A 23,650-nucleotide genomic window follows, 5' to 3' on the forward strand; every position below is an offset into this window, starting at 1 on the left:
GTGAAAACCCTGGGCGCTGTTGTCACGCCGAAGGGAAGGACTTTGAACTGATAGTGCTGCCCCTGAACAGTGAACCTGAGGTATTTTTTGTGTGAGGGGTGGATGGGTATGTGAAAGTACGCATCCTTGAGGTCCAGTGTGGCTAGGAAGTCTCCCTGCTTGAGAAGCGGAAGGACTTGCTGTAGAGTGAGCATGTGAAAGTGCTCTGAAAGAATGTACTGGTTCAGGGGTCTCAGGTCTAATATAGGTGTGAGCGACCCGTCCTTTTTTGGAATTAAGAAGTAGAGGGAGTACACTCCCGCACCCTGCTCGTGGATGGGTACGACCTCTATAGCGCCTTTTAGAAGCATACTTTGCACTTCTTGCTGTAAGAGCGTTAAGTGCTCTGAGGACATAGGACGGCTTCTTGGTGGTATTGTGGGTGGAGTGGAGGTTAACTCCAGACAGTAACCGTATTTTACAATATCTTTGACCCACCTGTCCGTGGTGATGGAATTCCACGTGGACAGGAACCTTTGTAGCCTTCCCCCGACAGGTGTTATGTGGTCGGGAGGAAGGGAGAGGGCGTCACTGCTTGTTCTTGGGGGAGGACCTGGTGTTGCCGTAGCCGCGTCCTCTGCCCTTTGTGCTGGAGCCACGATATCCACCTCGGGTGTTTTTATCATAGGTGGTCTGTGTATTGCCTTTGTTATATGTTTGTTGTGACCCCTGTCCTCTACCTGCTCCCTTGTTTCCGGGGCGACGAAAGGAGCCGCTCCGAAAGGACTGAGTTTGTAGGGCGCCCATGGACTTTGCAGTGTCTGTATCCTTTATCTTTTCGAGGGTGGTGTCAACCTCTGGCCCGAATAAATAGTCGGGGTTGACGGGCTGGTTCAGTATATTGTTTTGTACCTCAGGCTTGAATCCTGAGATCCGTAGCCAGGCATGTCGTCGCAACATGACGCTTGTGTTTATGGCTCTGGCAGCCGTGTCTGCAGCATCTAGTGCGCATTTGATGGAAGCGTTCGTTAGTAGCTGTCCTTCTCTGATGAGCATTTCTGCGCCTTCCTTGAACTGGTCAGGGAGATGTTGGAATATTTGCTCCAGTGTGTCATAGTGCGCTCTATCATAGCGAGCAAGGAGCGCTTGAGTGTTGGCTATGCGCCATATGTTGGCAGCTTGGGCGGCAACTCGCTTGCCAGAGGTTTCTAACACCTTGGACTCTTTGTCCGGGGGAGGAGCGTCACCTGTTGTTTGCGAGTGTGCCCTCTTGCGTGCATTCGCTACGACGATGGAGTCGAGTGGTAATTGTCCTCTGATGTAAGTAGGATCCCCAGGTGCTGATCTGTATTTTTTATCAATCCTGGGGTTTATCACTCGTGCCCTGGTGGGTTCTTTGAAAATGTCCTTGGCTGGTTTGAGGACCCCCTTCAACATTGGCAGAGTCTTTACATGTCTTTCTGAGGATGCAAAGGTGTCCATTAGAAAGTCATCTTCGATGGTATCAGAGTGAAGCTGTACCCCATGGTTATTTGCAGCACGTTCGATAAGAGCGTTGAACGCCGCAGTATCCTCCGTAGGAGATGTCTTTGCCCCATAGAGTTGTTGATCCTGTGCATCGAGAGGTGCACTGGGGTCTGCAGGGTCGCCCCAAGTTTGATCAGGGTCCTGCTGGTCATCAGGGTCCGTGTCTACATGGTAGGGGACTTGGTCATCCATGTAGTCCTCCAATGCATCTGTATCGGAGCGTGTGGGGGAGAACCGGTGCGGATCCTGGTAGGATGAATGGAAGGGTTCATAAAGGAGAGGTTCCGATTCTGCAGGCAACTTCCTTTTTAGTGGGATCCTGAAAGGGTCCAATGGCGGCTCCGAAGTTATCCTTCGGTCGTGGAGAATCATCCTGCCAGTGTCGGCGTCGATGATACGTGCCGGAGACGTCTCAGCAGGTGTGACCGTAGGTTGGGTGACCCGTGTCCTGAGTTGGAACATTTTTGGGATTGTCGACGGAGGCAAGCCGAAGGTAATGTTGGTCGGCACCGAAGAGGCTGCTGGAGCTCCGATCGAACCGGAACCCGACGTGTCCTGGAGGACAGCTGTGGTTTTGCTGCCTTGCGTCGCACCAGGTCGTACTTGGGGCGCCTTCGAGGCTTTGGCACCGGCCAGGCTCGTAGAGGCGGCCGTAGATTTTTTCGGCGCCGGCGGTTCATCGAGTCGAGGTGCAGAGATCACCGTCGAAGTCTTCGATACCTGAGGCTTAGGTGTCGTCGAGGGAGCGATGCGAGACACAGCAGGCGGTACGGCCCTTGGTGTCGTTGGTGCCGGTAGCCGAGCAGGTTTGTCGGTGCCGATGGCTTTTTTCCGTTTGTCGACTCCAACGTCGCCCGCTTCAAGTTCGGCACCGAAGTCCCTCTTGGTGCGGTCGGTGCCGACGCGGTGCGCTGGCGTCGAAGGCCTCGATCCGACCAGCGCCACTTTCAGTTTCGGTTTCGGTGGAACCGGAGCAGCTTTCGGTTTCGGTTTTGTGGTAGGGAAACCAGCCTGTTTATGTAGTAATGGCTGCCGCTGAACGTCCGAGGCCGGGCCCGAGGGCGGGGCCGAAGAACTGCGGGATGGGTCTCGGGTAAGGCCCGAAGGCGATCCCTCGACCGGAGCCATAGGCTGTGGCACTGGTGTTTGAACGGTTTGAACAGGTAGGCCTTGTTCATCATTGGAGCTACTTTCTTCGGCCCCTAAGGCCTCCTCGTCGTCTCCTACCTCGGTGTCGTCTTCACCTCTGTGGAAGAGTGACTCGTCTACCTCGTCCGATCCGGGTTCGTGTTCGGAAACGGGACTGGAGGGCAAGACTTCCAATTCCTCGACGTCTTCGGCCTCGTCGAAGATGTCTGTTGGGGCCGGTGCCGCGTGCTGCGCCTCAAGTCTCGCCGCTCGTCGATTCCGCAGAGTCTTCTTGGAACGGAATCGGGCACAGGCCATGCATGTCGATTCGTCGTGGTCCGGCGAAAGGCATTTGTTGCACACCGGATGGACGTCGATGTGTGGGTACTTCGCATTGCATACCGGACACCTTTTGAATGGCGTCCTCGATTCCATCGTCGAAGTAGTCGATGGACAGGTAAATGCGAAAAAAGTCGGTGCTGAAAGTTAGTAAACGAACAGGATTGTATCGAAACCCGATCGATAAACAGTACCGACGCAAACTAAAGGCCTTTTGGCCTCGAAAAAATATTTTCCTAACTTGAGCTAAGATAGCACATCCGAACCCAATGGCGGAAAAAAACAATCTGAGGATGGAGAGGATGCCCATGCGCACTGTAGTCCAGGGGAGGAGTCACCTATCCAAGGATACTTCGAAGACTCTTCCAGGACAACAACGTGCAAACATCCGGACCCAACACTAGGCGGCGATCTATGCACAGATATGAATTCAGCAGCCCACATGCCTCGAACTTGCTCAGTTTTTTGTGTGTGGCGTAGGCAGTTCTTGTGGGAGCTGGCCTTTATGAGCCAGTCATCTAAGTCAGGAAAACATGAATATGTTGCCTTCTTAGTTGGGCTGTGACTACTGCCAAGCATTTTGTGAAAACCCTGGGTGCGGTTGTTACTCTGAATGGGAGTACTTTGAATTGATAGTGCTGACCTGCTATCACAAACCTGAGGTATTTGCGGTGCATTGGGTGTATTGGAATATGAAAGTAAGCGTCCTTTAAATCCAGAGTGGAGAGAAACTCACCTTGCTGAAGGGGCAGCACTTGTTGGAGTGTTACCATATGAAAATGGTCCGACTGAATGTATAGATTTAGTTCTCGGAGGACGTGCGTGTTGTATTACCTCTGCCTTTTCACTTGCCGTGGTTTCCTCTATATCCTCCTTTAAAATGGCCTCTTGAAGAGGGCGACTGATTGTTGCCATTGTAAGAGGAGTAGGGATTGTCTGTAGACACATTTTTAGAGGTGCCCCTGTAAAATGAGTGACGAAAGGACCCTCTGTTGGAAGGCGATTGTAAGGCCCCCATGGACTTAGCAATATCAGTATCCTTGTTCATCTTTTCTAGTGATGTATCGACAGCTGGACCAAAGAGGTGTTCTTTATCAAAGGGTTGGTTAAGAACAGAGGCTTGTACCTCAGGCTTGAATCCTGAACTTCTTAACCAAGTACGTCTACGGAGCAGTACGCTAGTGTTTACTGCCTGAGCTGCTGCGTCTGCCTGATCTAGAGCACACCTGATAGAGGTATTAGTTATTAAGTTACCCTCTTGAATCAAGGCACTAGCTCTAGACTTATGCTCATCAGGAAGAAATTCAATGAGCTTTTTAAGCTCATCATAACGAGCTATGTCATACCTTGCCAATAGTGCTTGAGCATTGGCAATGAGCCATTGATTAACTGTTTGCGATGCTACCCTTTTGCCCGAAGCATCAATTAATCTGGACTCTTTATCGGGGTGGGGGGGGGGGGGGGGGAGCTGTTTGTGAAGTAGCTCTCTTACGAGCATTGGAAACTACCAGAGTCCAAAGGTAACCGACCCTTGATATCTACAGTATCATTAGGTGCCGATTTGTACTTTTTCTCTAACCTGGGCGTAATGATTCTAGCTCTTACAGGGTCCTCAAAGATATCAGTATGTTTAAGCATACCTTTTAACATTGGTAATGTCTGTGTAGCCCTGAGATGAACTTAGTGTGTCAAACAAAATGTCCTCTTCTAAAGTTTCTTTATGAAGCTCTACTCCCTGATATTGTGCAGCTCTGTTAACAAGCTCAATATATCCAATATTATCGTCTGGACGAGACTCTGGATGGATATAGGTCAGAATTATTATCTAGCTGAGGGTCAGCATTATAATTATCCCATGGGTTAGTATCCTGTGGTGTGTAGTCATCTATATCCCCATCCCCTGTATCCTGTGGGTCAGGTGTCAGGAGTAAATTTGGATCAATGGTTGAAGGAGGTGGAGAAGGATTAGTACCCACATTTTCCCTTTTTAGAGGAATGCGATAGTCTTCTTATAAGCCCATTTTCCTTTTTTTCCCCGGAAGTTTCGCATGAATTTGTCCAGTTTCTGGATTTATCACAATCTCCTTCTGTTTCGGATCCGAAGATGGAATATCGGTCGGAGGCTCTTTCTTTGAAGTACTTTCTTTAGACGTCGGTTTTGGTGTCGAAAGTTTTGGTTCCGAAGTTTTTGGTTAGTAGACCAGTGGAACGGAAACCATAAGGTGTTTGGATTTCGACGCCAAAGGTTACGGGTCGGCACCGGCGTGGGGACGAGTAAACCTGGAAGGCTGCTGTTTATGTTTTGGCGCCGAGCTCAAAGGTGGGGCGCTCAAAACCTTTTCTCGGTGCAGACCTTGTCCCTAAGGCAGAGGAGGGACCGGAACCTTTTTATGGAGGAGATGGTAGGGGAAGGAAGTCTCTTTACTCACGATCCGTTGTCCCGGTGTGAGGTCTTCGGCATCGGAGTCGGCTTCCGACACGGAGATGTGTTCCTCCTCCAGGTCGGCTTTCTGCGCTTGTGATTCTTCGCGCTCGGACTAGTCTCTAAGGAGATCCTGCACGGACCCACTTTGATTTTACATTTCATGACGTTGAGCCCGACGGTCACGGACCGTTTTCTTCGACCAAAACGACTGACACGCGTCGCAGTCCTTCTCGTCGTGTTCCGGCGATAGGCAAAGGTTGCACACTTCGTGCAAGTCGGTGCGCGGAAACTTAGCGCGACACCCTGGACAGAACTTGAATGGAGTCCGTTCCATTGACTGCTACTGTTCCCAGCAAGGGTAGGCCCAGCGGCCTTCCTCAAATGTTACAATCTAAGGTTTTCAAATGTAAACGATACGCAGAGAATGGGAAATGTGATCGATAAACAATACCGTCGAGGGTAGTGGATTGCACGTCAAAGGGGGCCTGAAGAAACTGTGCCAAACCGGTGTGCAACAATTCACAACCGAACCCGAAGGCCAATAAATAAATAAATCAAACAATGGATTCGATGCCCATGCACACTATCACCGAAAGGAGGAGTCACCTACCTCGTGACTAGAAGGACTTCTTTGAAGAAAAACAAAGTGCAAACATCCAGACCCAACACTAGATGGCGATCTATGCATAGCATATGATAGGGCTCCCGGTTTTATGGTATGTTTATTTATTTTTTAACATTTCCGTCTGTATTTATCCATATTTATATTTTAGCCATCATATTGGTATTTATCCATATTTATTTGTGTTTCAAGAATACATGTAGCTGTAAAATGGTATATTTCTGCTTCTATATAACTCTTCGACATGCACTCTAACATGGATGCCTATCACGTTTTAGCAAACTAAGCAGCCACGTATAACAAAAGACTACACTCACATATTAGCATGATACTACAAATATATGTTAACATATGCCTGTATTTAAGGAAATCTCATCCTGTATGTTGACTCTCCATGCTGTCTGGCTGCTTAGCTGTTGCCTAGAATTCATGAGACCGCATGGAGAGTTTCTCACAAGAAGCACCATTTTCAGTATTTTTCCGCTTCTAAAAATAAAGAGAGTGGAAACGCATTGTTTTCTGTCTGTATTTACGTGTAAAAATCTGTAAAAACGGAAAACCAGGAGCCCTACATGTGATCTACAGCTCATATGCCTCGAACATAGTATTCTTAATTGTGATGGGATGCAATGTAAGAAACTTTGTATTGTTAAAGAGAAGGTATAGGGCAGGGTAAACGTGCATAAAAACACAGACCAAAATAGATTTACACCCCTATTAAGGGTGCTCGAAATTAAACCACCACTGAGGGTAGAATTATATTGTAATCCTAACAGCTTTCAAGCTTCATGAAATATGCAAAGTGTGTGAGCATGAAAGAGAAGAAAATTTTTAAACAAGTTGTAAAGAAAAACATGGACTGAAAGACCACATCTATAAGTAAACTGTCTGATGACAGCTGAAGCATACCGTACCCATCTTTAATAAGCCGCAAATCCTGCAACATCACTAGACAATTCATTTAAAGACTTTCCATGAATCATAGCCAACATTTCAGATTGTGGCAATTGCAAACTTTTAACATGCAAATTCCATTGTTTTCCTCCATCAAAAATATTAAACTCACCCAGTTGAGGCTAGGCTCTCTGCTGAACTCATGGCTCTTTGCTGCACTGAAGTCGTAGTCCGGCCTAAAAGACTCGTTCAGCGTGGCAATTAAATAAAACAGTGTCTTCCTGCAGCATTTGTCACTGAGAGGGCTGTCTTCATCCCCACTCTGACTTTTACCTAGTCTATAAAAGAAAAACATTCATTAGCATACTGGTTACAACATGGTGCAAAGAACAGTAATGAACAAGTTACTTAACTTCAATAACAATGTATCTGGTAGAGACATGTTAGATGTAGATTCCTTACCTTAGAATTTACTTCAGGCGTCAGACTGGATCCAGAGATTTTTTTCTTCAGCCGTACCCCAGCATGTCGATAGGTGGCATCGGTTGACTCCGCGTCCGTCGTCGCCGGGATAACGTTGCGGTGCCAACTTAGATGTCGCCCCTGCGCACTGACGTCAGTTCGGACACAACTTTCCACGCCAGAAGTGCCAAGCCATAAAATACACGGACCACTGGTGCGCCACAACAAGGGTCCTGTAAGGGAGTCCCTATCCCTAGAAATCAGTTCGCAGAGCAGGGAGAATGGGTGGGGCGGTAAGGAATCTGCAACTAACATGTGTCTCTACCACATACATCGTTACCGAAGGTAAGTAACTTGTTCATCTTATAGAGACTGTTAGTTGTAGATTCCTATACCTTATAATAGATACCCCAGCAATACCATCCCCGGAGGAGGGTCTGTGAATCAAGTTCACCCGGCAAAGTCCTGGAGAACCGAAAGAGCCAAATAGCCGTCCCTCTGGACTGGCCTGTCCAGGCAATAGTATCTGCGCCTCCCACCCATTCCGGGAGCCGGAGCGTCCCTAACACAACTGCGCCTTTGGGTCGCGCGGAGCAGGTCGAGGGTCCTGGGCCTTCAATGCCGGTGGCTCGGGCGCCGGAGGGCCCTCATGGGTCCAGGCCCGAATCCAGATCAATGCCGGTCGATCACTGAACCGCCCCATGACGACGACTGCACTGGCTGTGCCCCCAGCTGACTCCGTCCCCATCCTCATCCACGAGTTGGACAGTGAGCCGGAGCGACGTCAGAACCGACATCGGAGGGTACTTTTGTTCCCATGTTCATCTCTGGTGTTCCTGATCGACCAGAGGTTGGTGATGATGACTGGGAGGGGTTACTGGACCCTTTAACTGACCAGCTGGAAGAACCGGACTGGCGAGAGGACATGGGTGATGCCAGTGGTCTGAACACCTCTCTAGACACTGGTTTGTTTTCTCCCCCTACCGTGGCTACGGAGGAGGGAGCGTCCTATGCTGTGTTGGTGAGAAGGGCTTCCGAGGTCCTGGGCCTTTAGCTCCTTTCAGTGGCAGTCTGGACTAACCTCCTGACAGACGTGCTTCAGCCTGCTGCTTCCTCCTGAACCCCTACTGCCATTTAATGAAGCCCTTACTGCTGTCTTCCTGGGCACTTGGTCCAAGCCTAGCACAGGGAGTCCTGTGGAGAGGACAATTTCCTCCGCCACCGCCCAGCCCCGAACGACCCAGTGCTCTTGATCCAACACCCTTGCCCTGAGAGCTTGGTTGTCCAAGCCTCTTCTTCTAAGGGCACATTCCCTTCTCCTGCAGATAGGGAATCCAAGAAGCTGGGCCCTCCCGGGAAGCAAATGTTCTCTTCTTCCAGCTGGGCACTGCGACAGTGAATACTGCATGCCTCTTGGGCCGATACTCCCATACCATCTGGTATACGATTGTGCAGGTGCTGCCTCAGTGCCTGGAGGAGGCAAGAGCCGTTCTCTCCCAGGCAGTTGCGGATGGGAGAGACCCAGCCAAATTCGCAAATCAGCGTGGACTGGATACCTCCGACTCACTGGGCAGAATGATTGCCATGTCTGTAGCCCTTAGACGCTATGCCTGGTTGAGGACATCAGACTTTTTGGAGGATGTCCAGTCAACCTTGATGGACATGCCCTTTGGCCGTGGTCTTTTTGGCGACAAAGCAGACCTGTCGCTTGAGCACTTTAAAGAGACTCGAGCTAAGCTACAGCCAGGTCTATGGGCCTCACTGTGCCTTCCCGTCCACCCCAGTCTGCTTTTCGTCACTTTCGTGGCTACGGAAGGGGCACCCAACCACACTCTGTCTAGCCACCAGTTCACACAAGCTGCCTTGCCTCTGCGTGGTTGCGGCCATGGGACCCAGCGACGCAGGTCTGGGAGCCAGTGGGCGGGCCAGTCCACCATCTCCCCCCACCAATGCCTCCAAACCATCCTTGTCCGACGATCCAGCCCCATCTTCAGCCAGTTGGAGGCAGGATTCGCGATCGCATCCTCCTCTGGCAATTCAGCTCGTCTGGACAGGTGGGTTCTGTAAATTGTCCGATGGGGCTACTCCCTCCCCTTTGAGACTACCCCTCCCTCCATGCCACCGTCATACGATCGCATGTCGGAGGATCATTTGACTCCTCTTTTTTGGCCAAGGGAGCTATAGAGAGGGTCCCTGTGCCAGAAGTAGGGCGTGATTATTCCATGTACTTTCTGGTGCCCAAGAAGGACAAAGGCCTGCATCCTATTCTAGACCTACAGGCCCTCAACTGCTTCCTCCGGAAGGAAGTCCATGATGCTCATGTTAGCTCAAGTCCTGTCTTCCCTTGACCCTGGAGACTGAAGGCTGGCGTTTGACATGAAGTACGATTAATTTCACATTCCCGTCCTGCCAGCCCACAGATGCTATCTACAGTTCACGGTGAGCCACAAGCACTTTCAGGTCACCATGCTCCCCTTTGGCCTTAACAGTGCCCCATGGGTTTTCACGAAGGTGATGGCGGTGGTCACAGCTCATCTGCGCAGATCAGGGGTTCCAGTCTTCCTTATCTAGACAACTGGCTGTTGAAGGACGGCTTGCACCAGGCTGTCGACTCCCACCTCCAGACTACGGCGGACCTTCAACATTCAACTGGTCTGGACAGAGTGTAGTTTCAGGCCTATCCTCCAGAACAGCGAGTCGGTATATACGGGCGATGATACTGATGATGTTGATCCTGCTGATTGATCATGTCAGGTGGCATATGCAGGTTCTGCAGTGGTACCTGCAGGTGTTCACAGACAACACCACAGCCATGTGGTACTGCAACAAACAGGGCAGGTTGGTATCGTGGACCCTTTGTCAGGTGGCTCTCTGCCTCTGGAAATGGCTGGGACATCAGGGTATAACCCTGGTGGTTCAACACCTGGCTGGATCTCTGAATGCTAGAGCGGACGAACTCCCATCTGTGCTTGGTCGATCACGAATGGCATCTTTATTCGGAGGTGCTGCAAGGTCGCTTTCAGTACTAGGGAGAGCCTTGGTTAGATCTGTTAGCCGCTGAAGAGAACACGCAATGTCAGCAGTATTGCGCGTTGGAGTTTCCAAGGTGGCACTTGCTCTGCAACGCTTTTCGACTTAAGTGGAACTGCGGCCTCCTGTATGCCTTTCCACTTGTACCACTTCTGCCCCTAATGCTCAAGAAGATCAAGCATGACTGGGCTCAAGTTATCCTTGTGGCTCAGGACTGGGCACTTAAAGTCTGGTACACTGAGCTTCTGAGCATAGCCATCGATCTTCCGGTCCGACTGCCCCTTCGGGAGGATCTTCTGTCGCAACAGCAGGGGACAGTTCTTCACCCAAACCTGTCCAGTCTCCACCTCCTTGCGTGGCGATTGAGCGGCGACAGATAGCAGCTTTCGACCATCTGACCGAAGTCTGTGATGTCATCTTGGCAGCCAGGCATCCCTCCACTAAGTTGGTATATGCCTGTAGATGGAACAAGTTTGTGGCATGGTGCACAGCAAAGGCTAAGGATCCCCTTTCTGCACCTCTTTCAGAGGTCCATTGGTATATACCTTCCTTGGCCCAGCAGGGCTCTGCTCTCTGAGCACTCAAAGGTTATCTTGCAGCTATTTCTGCTTTCTTTTGGCGGCCAGATAAGCCATCCTTTTTCAGTCTCCTATTATCTGATTCTTTAAGGGCATTACTCCCCAGTGGGACTTGAATCTTGTTCACATTTCTTGTGTACTCCCTTCGAGCCTCTTCATAACGGTCCTCTCAGGCTCCTCAGTCTCAAGACTGCCTTCATTGTTGCCATCACCTCTGCTCGCAGGGTAAGTGAGCTTCAGGCTATATCTTCCAAGCCCCTTTTCTTCTCTGTGCATCCGGACAAAGTGGTGCTTAGAACGAGGCCTTCATTCCTTCCTAAAGTGGTTACACCATTTCATGTAGGATAATCTTATCACCTTGCCCACCTCCGCACCCTTCCAAGGAGGAGGTGACAAGGGATTGTGCTTTTTCGCCGCCGCCTTCTGCTTCGACTTAAGAAAGAACCTCGACGACTTGGAGCGCGACAAGGAGTGAGGGCTCCTTGAACGGTCTCGTGACCTTCCTCTTGAATGAGACTGGGGGTGGCGCGGAGCTGAGCCCTGTGCCTCCAACAACTTTCGGGACCACTCCCGCAAAGTTTTCAGGTGAATGGCCCGGTAGTCAGAGCACGACTTTTGGTCGTGGTCGTGCTCCAGACACCACAAGCTCACGAGGTGTGGCTCTGTCACAGACATCTTGTGACAGGAACCGCAGAGTCTGAAGCCGGTCCGACGCTGGGACACCCCTCGCGCACCAGGAGTTCAAGACTAGAAAAAGATAACTAAATTTGCAAAAAGCTAACCAAAAAACAGCTAAGTGGTAGCGGTCTCTGGATCTGCGCTAGGCTGGGGCCGAAAATGAAAGAACTGACGTCACCACGCAGGGACGTCGTCTTAAGTAGGCACCGCGACGTCATCACGGCCACCACGACACCAGACGTGGAGTCGACCGACGCGCAGCGGTACTGCTAAAAAAAACATCTCCGGATCCAGACTGATACTTTGAGGAAATTCTAGGGTAAGGAATCTACAACTGACAGTCTCTATCAGATACAGCAAACAGGACTTCAGTGGGCAATGAACAAAAGGGGAACAGGCGTAATTGAATGCTTGCTAAACCAAGTTACTATGACTATACAAACGGGGCAGGAAGTAGTATGTAGTAAGAGATGAAAGCAACACAAACAGAACAAGCAGAATGGCAATTTATGGATTGAGAAAAGTATTCTGCATTGCAATATCTCAGGTATGTGGATATAGTCTTAACATCACAAACTCCTATAAAGGATTGCATGGGGGAAGTGTTGAAGTTCTTAATAGACAGAGACCAGGCATGGCAACTGCCAAACATGCGTGCCAGGAATACAGGTGCTACCTTAACTCCCCTGAAATCCGCTCAGCAAAGAGATACTTACATCAAACACTGCATCTCTTTCACACACAGGCATCATCATAAAATGGAAAGCAATGAACTATAGCACTGGTCCAAAATCCCACAACACTTTAAAAAAAAATACATCATTCGACGTTATTATTGGGCCACTCAGTTGAGCGCGATTAACCATGGTGTCTATGGTCCGGCGCTGAGCCCCGGCTACGCCATGGACCGGTGGTTGCTGCGTGAGGGTAATTACCACAGAGCGTTGTACTCGAAGTCGTTGGACTGAACCCTTACGGGGCCCACCAGGGTGGCCGTGCATGTGTGGAAGGTGGCGACAGATTCACTGGGCTGGAAGGGTAAGCTTACCCTTGCCACCCCGTTGTTTGACTCCGATATTTTGGGAAAGCTTTGGCAAACAAAGGGGTTTGAGAAATGGGACCTGATCGGTATATCCAGGGTTGGAGACCTTTTGGTTAAGGGTAGGGTAAAGTCATTCGAGGAGCTGCAGAAGGAATATGAGCTAGGGAGCACGGAGTTCTTCCGATACGCTCAAGTGTGTCACGCCTTGCGGTCAGTCCTTGTAGAGGGGGAGAAGGTGCCCGAGTCCTCTCCGTTAGAGGACCGGATCCTGGATGGCCATATGCCAGAGAGTACGATCTCTCTCATTTATAAGAAACTAATTAATGTTCGGGCAGATCTTCTTCTAGGGTTGCGCGATCAATGGACTAGGGATGGCCTCGAATTAGATGATGAGGATTGGCAGTATGCAGTTTCTTCTCCAAAAGAGGTCGCGATCCCTGCGCGCCTGCAGCTGGTGCAGCTTAAAATACTCCATAGAGTTTACGTGACAGGGCCCAGGCTGGTCCATATGGGTTTCTCTGAGGAGGGCTTATGTAAGAGAGGCTGTGGTATGGTGGGCACCTTCCTACATATTATTTGGGAATGCGGTGCGATCATGGAGTTCTGGAAGCGAATCCACGATGTGATGGGGGAGGTGACGGGCATCGTCATGCAGCCGGAGGCGCGGTGTTGTCTCCTGAATAATTGGGGTCCTACTGACCACGACGCGGCACAGACTCAGTGGGTGACCCTAGGGAACATGGTAGCTAAGCGCGACATCGCTCGCCTGTGGGGCTCTACTAGGCCTCCTACATTGACAGTGTGGATGGAAAACATGGATTGGAGCATGTTTAGGGAGAAGACCGTGTATTGTGCTAGAGGGCGCCCCCGGAAATGGCACTCTGTATGGGGGCGATGGAACCAGTACAGAGGGGGCATATGCCTGCCCCCAGACCCGGACCCGCCTGAGGAGCAGCTCTCCCCTTAGCATTCTTTCCGGCTTTGTATTCTTTGCTGGTATGTGTTTGTCTTCTTGAGTCTCTGCCTTCCCCTCCTTTCCCTTACTATAGACCTGTGTCTGATGGACGAAATGGGGCTCGCTCCCCCTGATGGGAACCCTTTTTGTGCTTTAAGTACTTATCGCCTTGCTTGTGTTTAGGTTTGGGTTTGTGTTTATTTAAAACAGAACCTTTTGATTCTCCTGTCATTGAAATGTGGACGCTCGCTTGTGTTGTGTTTCTAAAGCTGCCGTACCTCCGGGTTGTCGGCTGAATAGCGGTGTCCCCGACTTAAAAGAATAAAGGTTTTTGAAAAAAAAAAAAAACATTTTTTTAATTTCAAACCAACAACAATGATGATGTAACATTCTATTTATTATATGTACATAATGTGAAAGCACTAAATCAAGGCAGTCATTAATATACATAGAAAACGCACCCCTTTCCAACTAATAGTCCCAAGAAATGGGAGGAAGAGGTGCCATGAATACTTAAATGTACATTTGCATCTATATGGTCCAGAGCAGCTCTCTTAAAGACATCCAGATGCCCCCAACCCCATCATTAAATGTAAAAAATACCTTGTAATAAACAGCAAAACTGTAATTCACGACAACCCAAGTGGGCCAAGAGGAAGGGGAGTACATAGCAAAAACATAGAAGTGATATATATATATAGATAAAATATATAGTTTTTAAAATCTAGAAACCTCAACTGCTTAACTGTTAGATTTTAAACATCAGAGTAATTAGGTTTTATTATGGGCTAAAGATACTCTCAGCATAATTGCACACATTACTACTAGCAGGTCCTTCCTTGCAAGATTTGCATTATAGTCATGCTGCTATGGAAATTGTAGAGTTAGCCTTTTTATTGGGATATGCTGCTAAGTTAATAAAACTTTTATAGAGTGATATTATGAAATTAATAGGCAGCTGTTTATATCCTGCTTTTTTGCACATTTTTGAATGATAGATTTACAATAATTTGGACATAACCTGTACTGTATAGGAAATTGTGGTTTTGGCACTTTGTGGATATGTTGCTTATTTGTGACATCAACAAACCAATATGGATTATTGATTTCTGGCCGCTATAATAAAGACACTTTGCACAAACATAGATTAACAGCTCTGCCTTGCATTTCTTGAGGGAAGTGTTGAAGGTGTGCACTACAAGAATAAAAGCCTGGTCTACAAATGTATGTGAATATCGAAATAGAGACATTAATTGGAATGAGAGGAACGTAAAAGAAAGCAAAAAGAATGTTAATTGAATAATGGAAACAGGAATGTTATTGAGAGGCTAAGAAAATAATTTGTGAATTGGACACTGACCCGGTATGAGTTGATTTTAAATGTTTAACGCGAGAGGTGTATTGAAGGAATCGGTCTTCTGACTTTGGGTTGGAAGCTGTGATGGATTGTAGTATTTGTTTCATAATCATGAACGCTTTTAAAAGGTTTCACATGGTTATGGAGCTTGTACACTTTGAGAAAGGCTGAAGACAGCCGAAAAATGTCCGTGTTTGGATAAGTTGCTGTAAATAAGAGAATCGCGTGCACGACACGCCGTCTGGAGTGCCCACTTTGTCTTGCCGAGAAGGATCATATATATATATATATATATATATATATATATATATATATATATATATATATATATATTCACTTAAAAAACCATAGGTTTCACACATGTTATAGTTAGGTGGATATTTCACTCGTAAAAAAACAATGAAATTCCCCCGTTATAGTTAGTTCAGATAACTATAACTCGCGCGCCCGCAATCTGTTGCACATGACGTCACATATTACATCACTCATGACATGGGCAGTGGCATCACTCATGACATCACTGATGACATCATCCTTGTGATAGAGTGGCGGTCGCGCGAGTTATAGTTATCTGAACTAACTATAACGGGGGAATTTCATTGGTTTTTTACGAGTGAAATATCCACCTAACTATAACATGTGTGAAACCTATGGTTTTTTAAGTGAATTTGCAAGGTTTTTTAAATGCTAATTCCTAACTATAACGTGTGTGAAACCTATGGTTTTTTCAGTGAATTTGTACGGTTTTTTAAATGCTAATTTATTTATGTATTATTATTTTTTTATATATTTATTTTACAATAAACTACGTATTAAAAATTATTTTTTTTTTGGTTTTCACCCTGCGATTTAAAAAAAAAATAAAAATAAAAAATAAATTTTGTGTTTGGGTTTTTCAGGGTGCGCGCACTGTGCGCGCACCCCCGCGATTTTTAAAAAAAATAAAAAAAAATTTGCCTTCGGGGTCCTTCAGGGACCCCCTGACAAAGGCTAGGGGGTCAGGAACTCTCTACCCTGCCCCCTTTTCACGTTCGCCACCTTCCTTTTTCACTCTCGCACTGAAAACAAACAAAATGGCGGCCGACACTTCCTGATTTCGACCGCTGACTAACATGTAACCACCAATCAGAATTACGCTCGCGCACGTTAGGGTGCTCGCACGGTGCACGCGTATAGATATATATATGCTTTTAAATGCTATTATCTCCGGAAATACTGAACAGATTTACACCAGACCTGCAAAAGGCACTTCCTTGACCTTATGGCTACCTCTCTGCCAAATTTCAAGTAATTCTGTTCAGCCGTTTGGGCTGTAGCTGCGACTAAAGGTCCTATGGAAAAATGCATGGGGAAAACGCGTTTTGGGACCCCCCTTTTTTTCTCGGCCCCCGCTTGACGAATCACCCCGAGACTTTCAGGGTAGGAGCTGAGCGGAGCGCCCCATTAGTTTTGAAAAAAAAACATATATATATATATATATATATACATATATATATATATACATATATATATATACATATATATATATACATATATAACTCCAAAACAGCGCTCCTTCTGAATTGCTGGGACCCAAGGGAGTTGGCGCACACGCCGGCGGAGCACGCCGGAAATAAGATATGTCCAAATGTCAGATATCGTGCGCTCTCAGGAACAAAGTAGATCGACACAGATAGCGGAGAAACGGGTGTTTATTCACAACGCGTTTCGACTATACAAGCCTTGATCACGTGAATAACAGTGCTGCGGTGGCAATGAACTTAAAAGAGTGAAGGGCTGTCAAAACAAACAAAGGACCAAGTACATGGTAATCAGTATCCTACTGTGGCGGCCATCTTAGAGTGGTCAAATACCAACAAAACATGGAAATGTTCATTCCCAAGTTGTCCTGCTGTTGCATTGTCAACAAATAAACAACATTAATGATAAACACATAAATAATATCCAAACTGCATTATATTATGGAACCTGGCAAGTGCCTAATGTTAAGTTCACCCTATGTGACTCCAAGTGGAGAGATAAATTTGCAAGGCACAGAATGTAGCCAGTGTATGCGGGATGTCAGGACGAGCATAGCAGTATATAAAACATAGCGACAGAGGGAGAATAGTATGTGTTCCCCAAGTGGGGCTAACCGTGTTGACCAAGAGATGGACCAAAGTCTTTTCACACGCCCATGTGTCCAGAACTGGTGATGACCTCAGTGAGATGGAGGGGAGAGAGGGTAGGCTGCCCGTGCAGAGTGAGTGTCAGTGTTGGGGCCCCTTCCTCTCCTCCTGAAAAGAAAATAAGAATACATAATTAAAAACAGATGCAAATGGGTCTGCATCAAACACAATTCTAGTGCAAGTTCTAACGTAGGAAGAAGGGAAGAAAGTGCACACTAGTTGCAGCAACAAGACATAATCCAACCATATGTACATCATACATAAACATATTGACACATAGTCCAAATACATCATTCTCTAAGATGTATGGCCAATTCTTCGTCCTGATTGAGACCACCAGGGTTTTTGCTTTGAAAGTCAACAATGTATTTGGATTCCCTTTGTCTCAACCTCAGTACCCTGTCGCCTCCCCTGGGAATGCTGGGGATTTGTTCAAGAATAAAGTATCTGAGTGATGTGGCATCAGAGAAATGATGGTCCCTGTAGTGCCGTGCAACAGGATATTTTTCGTCCATATGCGTTATGGCCCTGCTGTGTTCCAGTACCCGTTTTTTGGCCTGGAGGGTAGTGCTCCCTATGTACCATTTGTTGCAAGGACATGCAATCACATAGATGGCAAATGTGGTGCTGCAAGTGAGAAATTGTTCTATCTTTTTGTACACTCCATTGTATGTAATCGTATTGAGGAATGTACTTTGTTTGCATGCCTTGCAATGGCCGCAGGGAAAAAATCCCTGCAACCCGTGTGTGTGTCTGTCAGGGTACATGGTAATATCACTGCGTACCAGCATGTCCCTGATGTTCTTCCCCTTCCTGTATGTGATACTGGGTCTCTTGGGAATGCTGGTGCCAATGATGTTATCGGTAGTAAGAACATCCCAATTTTTGGTCAGGATACGTTTGATGTTGTCTGAATTGGTGTTATATGTCATGATGATGCGCGTGGTATCGTCATCATCCTGAGATGTCAGTGTCTGTTCGTTGGTCAGTGTTGAAGTTCTAGAAATCCCGCTGGCCCTGTCTCTAGCTCTGTTAAGTACCCAATTGGGATAGCCTCTCTCTCTGAAACGTTCAAACATCCCCTCACTCACTTGTGCATAGGCTTCCTCTGAGTTGCAGTTTCTTTTGGCCCTCATGAGCTCGCCAAAAGGGATGCTCCATTTAAGTGTCTCTGGGTGGCTGCTCAACGCATGCAAGATGCTGTTGCCAGCTGTTGCCTTTCTAAAGAGAGTGGTGTGTAATTGGTTGTCAAGGATGTCAATTCTGACATCCAGATATTCTGCCCTTGTACTGCTGACATTCCCCGTAAGAACAATATTGCTGGAGTTTTGATTCAGGCACTCGATGAAAGCCAGAGCTGCCTCCTCGTCACCATCCCAGACAATAAAAAGGTCATCGATATAACGCAGCCATTTAATGACATGCGCGAAATGATGGGCAAGGTCTTGCTTTGCCCGTATGGTCTCCTCCCAGTGACCCATAAAAAGGTTGGCAAAACTGGGGGCAAAGCAAGATCCCATCGCGGTACCTGTTGTTTGCCTGTAAAGTGTACCATCAAACAGAAAAATGTTGTTGGCGAGACAGAATTCCATCATCCCCAACAACATCCTGCTGTGTTCCCTGAGTCTGAGAGGTCTTGCGTTGAGAAAATGTTCACAGGCCCTCAAACCTTGTCTATGTTCAATGATCGTATAGAGGGATTGTACATCCAGTGTGATGAGAAAGAATTTCTCATCCCACTGGATGTCTTGGATCTTGGTGAGGAAATCTTTCGTGTCCCTCACATAGCTGGGAAGTTCCATGACAAACTCTCTAAGGAAATGGTCCACGTATTTGGAGACATGTTCCGTGACACTCCCTCTCGATGACACAATGGGGCGTCCTGGGGGATCTATGGGGTTTTTGTGTAGCTTGGGCAAAAGGTATAGTACAGGGAGCACCGGATGATCGTTTTTGAGGTATCTGTACTCCTCCCATTCTAATATCCCTTTATCTTTCCAAACAAGAAGTTTGTCCCAAAGATCTATAATGCTGAGATTGTATATCTCCATAGAGACAGAGATGTAGCTCTGGGAATCACCAAGCTGTCTGAGAGCTTCTGCTACATACTTATCACGACTGAGAATAACAACATTGCCGCCCTTGTCAGCAGGGCGTACTACCACATTGGAGTCATTGGCAAGCTCAAGAAGAGCCTGCCTCTGATCAAAGGATAGATTGTTATATTTGGAGTTGTTTTTCTTTTTGTTTGTTCTGTAAGTACATAGGGCTTTGGCCACACAGTCATGGAACGTGTCTATGTTGTCATGTGGAAGGGAAGGGAGAAATGTGGATTTTGGTTTAAAACCTGATGATACACTGTCATCCATGACGACCCCACAATCAATAAGGGTCTGAGTATTGCTGGTCGACACAGAAATGTCATCCCCATTGGTCACATTGTGGATGATCACATCAGTGGCACTCGTTGCTTCTCGTTCTAGTTCAATGAGATTGATCAAAGCATCCATATCTCCTGTGGACATCTCATTCTGGCGTTTTGGGATGAATGGTTTCGTACCAACAGTATTGCCCAATCTTTTGAGGGCATGCCATTTTTTCAGTTTTAATTTGCGAGTGAACTTAAACAGATCAATCCTGGTCTCAGTGAAGTTAAAAGATCTGGAAGGGCAGAAGGACAGACCCAGGCAGAGAGTTTTTTTCTCTAAATCACTCATGACCCTGTTAGACAGATTGATTACAGTTTTGTTTACCATAGTCATGTCCATTATCGCATCCTTCTGGAGCGGGTTCTGTAGCTTCCCATGCCGCCCCTTCCTCTGCCTCTCCTCCCATCGTTGGTGGATTCTCTTTCTTCTATTCCTTCGTTTCCTCGTCCCCTTCCACGTCCTCGACCTCGTCCCCTCCATCCTGGTGTTGTCTTCGCCGGAGCTTCCTTTGTCGTCCGTCTGCTCCGGCGCAGGTGACGATACTCCTCTAAAAAATTCACTTGCCGTGTTGATGTCTCCAGGCTGTTAGTTTCTTCCGTGGAGATGTCAGATTCAATGTCACTGGCTGTGGACGTAGATGGTGTTGGTTCCGTGTCTCTGTCCTCACTCGTGGATGGTGGTTTATCTTTATGCTCGTACAGATGGTCATACTTGCGGCTAAAAGTGAGAATTCTGCCAGACTCATAATCATTGTAGTCCCTGTTCATCTTTCTCTCCTTCCGTGCTTTAATCTCCTCTTCATGTTTTTTCAGCCGTTCTTTCATGCTCTGTAGAGATTTCTCTATGGTCTCTTTGTCTACGATAATTCTCAATTCTGCAGTGATTTCCTGTATTTGTTTCAGAATTGTCTCTCTGTCAATCCAAGCGTATTTTACTAAAATCTCAAGCATGCGCCTGGAGCTTGTGGCTGAGTTCTCAGACCATTCTTTGAGCATGGCTGGATTGGGTGCTTCATAGGTCGGTGTTGTAAAAATTCTTAGACCCCTGGGCACCATTTCCTGGTCAATGTAGTTCTGGAGTGAAATGGCCTCCCACCATTTTGAGATTTCTGTTCTTTTGAGTTTCTCAAGTTTATTCATTTTGTCGTCTGTGGATACCATCGTGGTTGTTCCTGGTTTGTTGATTGTCATGCTTTTGGGTTTCTTGGCAAATATCGCCAGGGCAGCCGCCCTGCGTTCCTCTTCTTCTTCCATGTGCACTACACCCGAGTGCAATATCCGCTAAATGCGTGAGTACTGTTCCCCTTGTGAAATACAAGTTGCTCCTGCCAGTCCAAGGTTTGATTAATGTAAAAGGGTGCCTGGGAAAGCTCCACCTCGATGTGATCACTGCTACAATGACCCCCTTAATGGCTGTAGATGACAATATGCCACATGATGTAAACTGTTTACATCAACTTGTATTTCACAAGGGGAACAGTACTCACGCATTTAGCGGATATTGCACTCGGGTGTAGTGCACATGGAAGAAGAAGAGGAACGCAGGGCGGCTGCCCTGGCGATATTTGCCAAGAAACCCAAAAGCATGACAATCAACAAACCAGGAACAACCACGATGGTATCCACAGACGACAAAATGAATAAACTTGAGAAACTCAAAAGAACAGAAATCTCAAAATGGTGGGAGGCCATTTCACTCCAGAACTACATTGACCAGGAAATGGTGCCCAGGGGTCTAAGAATTTTTACAACACCGACCTATGAAGCACCCAATCCAGCCATGCTCAAAGAATGGTCTGAGAACTCAGCCACAAGCTCCAGGCGCATGCTTGAGATTTTAGTAAAATACGCTTGGATTGACAGAGAGACAATTCTGAAACAAATACAGGAAATCACTGCAGAATTGAGAATTATCGTAGACAAAGAGACCATAGAGAAATCTCTACAGAGCATGAAAGAACGGCTGAAAAAACATGAAGAGGAGATTAAAGCACGGAAGGAGAGAAAGATGAACAGGGACTACAATGATTATGAGTCTGGCAGAATTCTCACTTTTAGCCGCAAGTATGACCATCTGTACGAGCATAAAGATAAACCACCATCCACGAGTGAGGACAGAGACACGGAACCAACACCATCTACGTCCACAGCCAGTGACATTGAATCTGACATCTCCACGGAAGAAACTAACAGCCTGGAGACATCAACACGGCAAGTGAATTTTTTAGAGGAGTATCGTCACCTGCGCCGGAGCAGACGGACGACAAAGGAAGCTCCGGCGAAGACAACACCAGGATGGAGGGGACGAGGTCGAGGACGTGGAAGGGGACGAGGAAACGAAGGAATAGAAGAAAGAGAATCCACCAACGATGGGAGGAGAGGCAGAGGAAGGGGCGGCATGGGAAGCTACAGAACCCGCTCCAGAAGGATGCGATAATGGACATGACTATGGTAAACAAAACTGTAATCAATCTGTCTAACAGGGTCATGAGTGATTTAGAGAAAAAAACTCTCTGCCTGGGTCTGTCCTTCTGCCCTTCCAGATCTTTTAACTTCACTGAGACCAGGATTGATCTGTTTAAGTTCACTCGCAAATTAAAACTGAAAAAATGGCATGCCCTCAAAAGATTGGGCAATACTGTTGGTACGAAACCATTCATCCCAAAACGCCAGAATGAGATGTCCACAGGAGATATGGATGCTTTGATCAATCTCATTGAACTAGAACGAGAAGCAACGAGTGCCACTGATGTGATCATCCACAATGTGACCAATGGGGATGACATTTCTGTGTCGACCAGCAATACTCAGACCCTTATTGATTGTGGGGTCGTCATGGATGACAGTGTATCATCAGGTTTTAAACCAAAATCCACATTTCTCCCTTCCCTTCCACATGACAACATAGACACGTTCCATGACTGTGTGGCCAAAGCCCTATGTACTTACAGAACAAACAAAAAGAAAAACAACTCCAAATATAACAATCTATCCTTTGATCAGAGGCAGGCTCTTCTTGAGCTTGCCAATGACTCCAATGTGGTAGTACGCCCTGCTGACAAGGGCGGCAATGTTGTTATTCTCAGTCGTGATAAGTATGTAGCAGAAGCTCTCAGACAGCTTGGTGATTCCCAGAGCTACATCTCTGTCTCTATGGAGATATACAATCTCAGCATTATAGATCTTTGGGACAAACTTCTTGTTTGGAAAGATAAAGGGATATTAGAATGGGAGGAGTACAGATACCTCAAAAACGATCATCCGGTGCTCCCTGTACTATACCTTTTGCCCAAGCTACACAAAAACCCCATAGATCCCCCAGGACGCCCCATTGTGTCATCGAGAGGGAGTGTCACGGAACATGTCTCCAAATACGTGGACCATTTCCTTAGAGAGTTTGTCATGGAACTTCCCAGCTATGTGAGGGACACGAAAGATTTCCTCACCAAGATCCAAGACATCCAGTGGGATGAGAAATTCTTTCTCATCACACTGGATGTACAATCCCTCTATACGATCATTGAACATAGACAAGGTTTGAGGGCCTGTGAACATTTTCTCAACGCAAGACCTCTCAGACTCAGGGAACACAGCAGGATGTTGTTGGGGATGATGGAATTCTGTCTCGCCAACAACATTTTTCTGTTTGATGGTACACTTTACAGGCAAACAACAGGTACCGCGATGGGATCTTGCTTTGCCCCCAGTTTTGCCAACCTTTTTATGGGTCACTGGGAGGAGACCATACGGGCAAAGCAAGACCTTGCCCATCATTTCGCGCATGTCATTAAATGGCTGCGTTATATCGATGACCTTTTTATTGTCTGGGATGGTGACGAGGAGGCAGCTCTGGCTTTCATCGAGTGCCTGAATCAAAACTCCAGCAATATTGTTCTTACGGGGAATGTCAGCAGTACAAGGGCAGAATATCTGGATGTCAGAATTGACATCCTTGACAACCAATTACACACCACTCTCTTTAGAAAGGCAACAGCTGGCAACAGCATCTTGCATGCGTTGAGCAGCCACCCAGAGACA

The 23,650-nt window shown here is 47.2% G+C and overlaps 1 protein-coding gene across 6 annotated transcripts in view; it reads right to left on the reverse strand.

The window, feature by feature from the left end:
- Positions 1-23,650, reverse strand: part of MAF1 (MAF1 negative regulator of RNA polymerase III) — a 361,074-nt gene that overhangs the window by 102,665 nt on the left and 234,759 nt on the right. For all 6 annotated transcript variants that reach the window (XM_085604535.1, XM_085604533.1, XM_085604534.1 and 3 more), the window contains one exon: positions 7,087-7,252. In XM_085604535.1, the coding sequence (XP_085460661.1) occupies positions 7,087-7,252 (166 nt within the window). The remainder of the gene's footprint in view (positions 1-7,086; positions 7,253-23,650) is intronic.

This window comes from Triturus cristatus, chromosome 5_1, assembly GCF_964204655.1.
Source record: "Triturus cristatus chromosome 5_1, aTriCri1.1, whole genome shotgun sequence".
NCBI classification, from domain to species: Eukaryota; Metazoa; Chordata; class Amphibia; order Caudata; family Salamandridae; genus Triturus; species Triturus cristatus.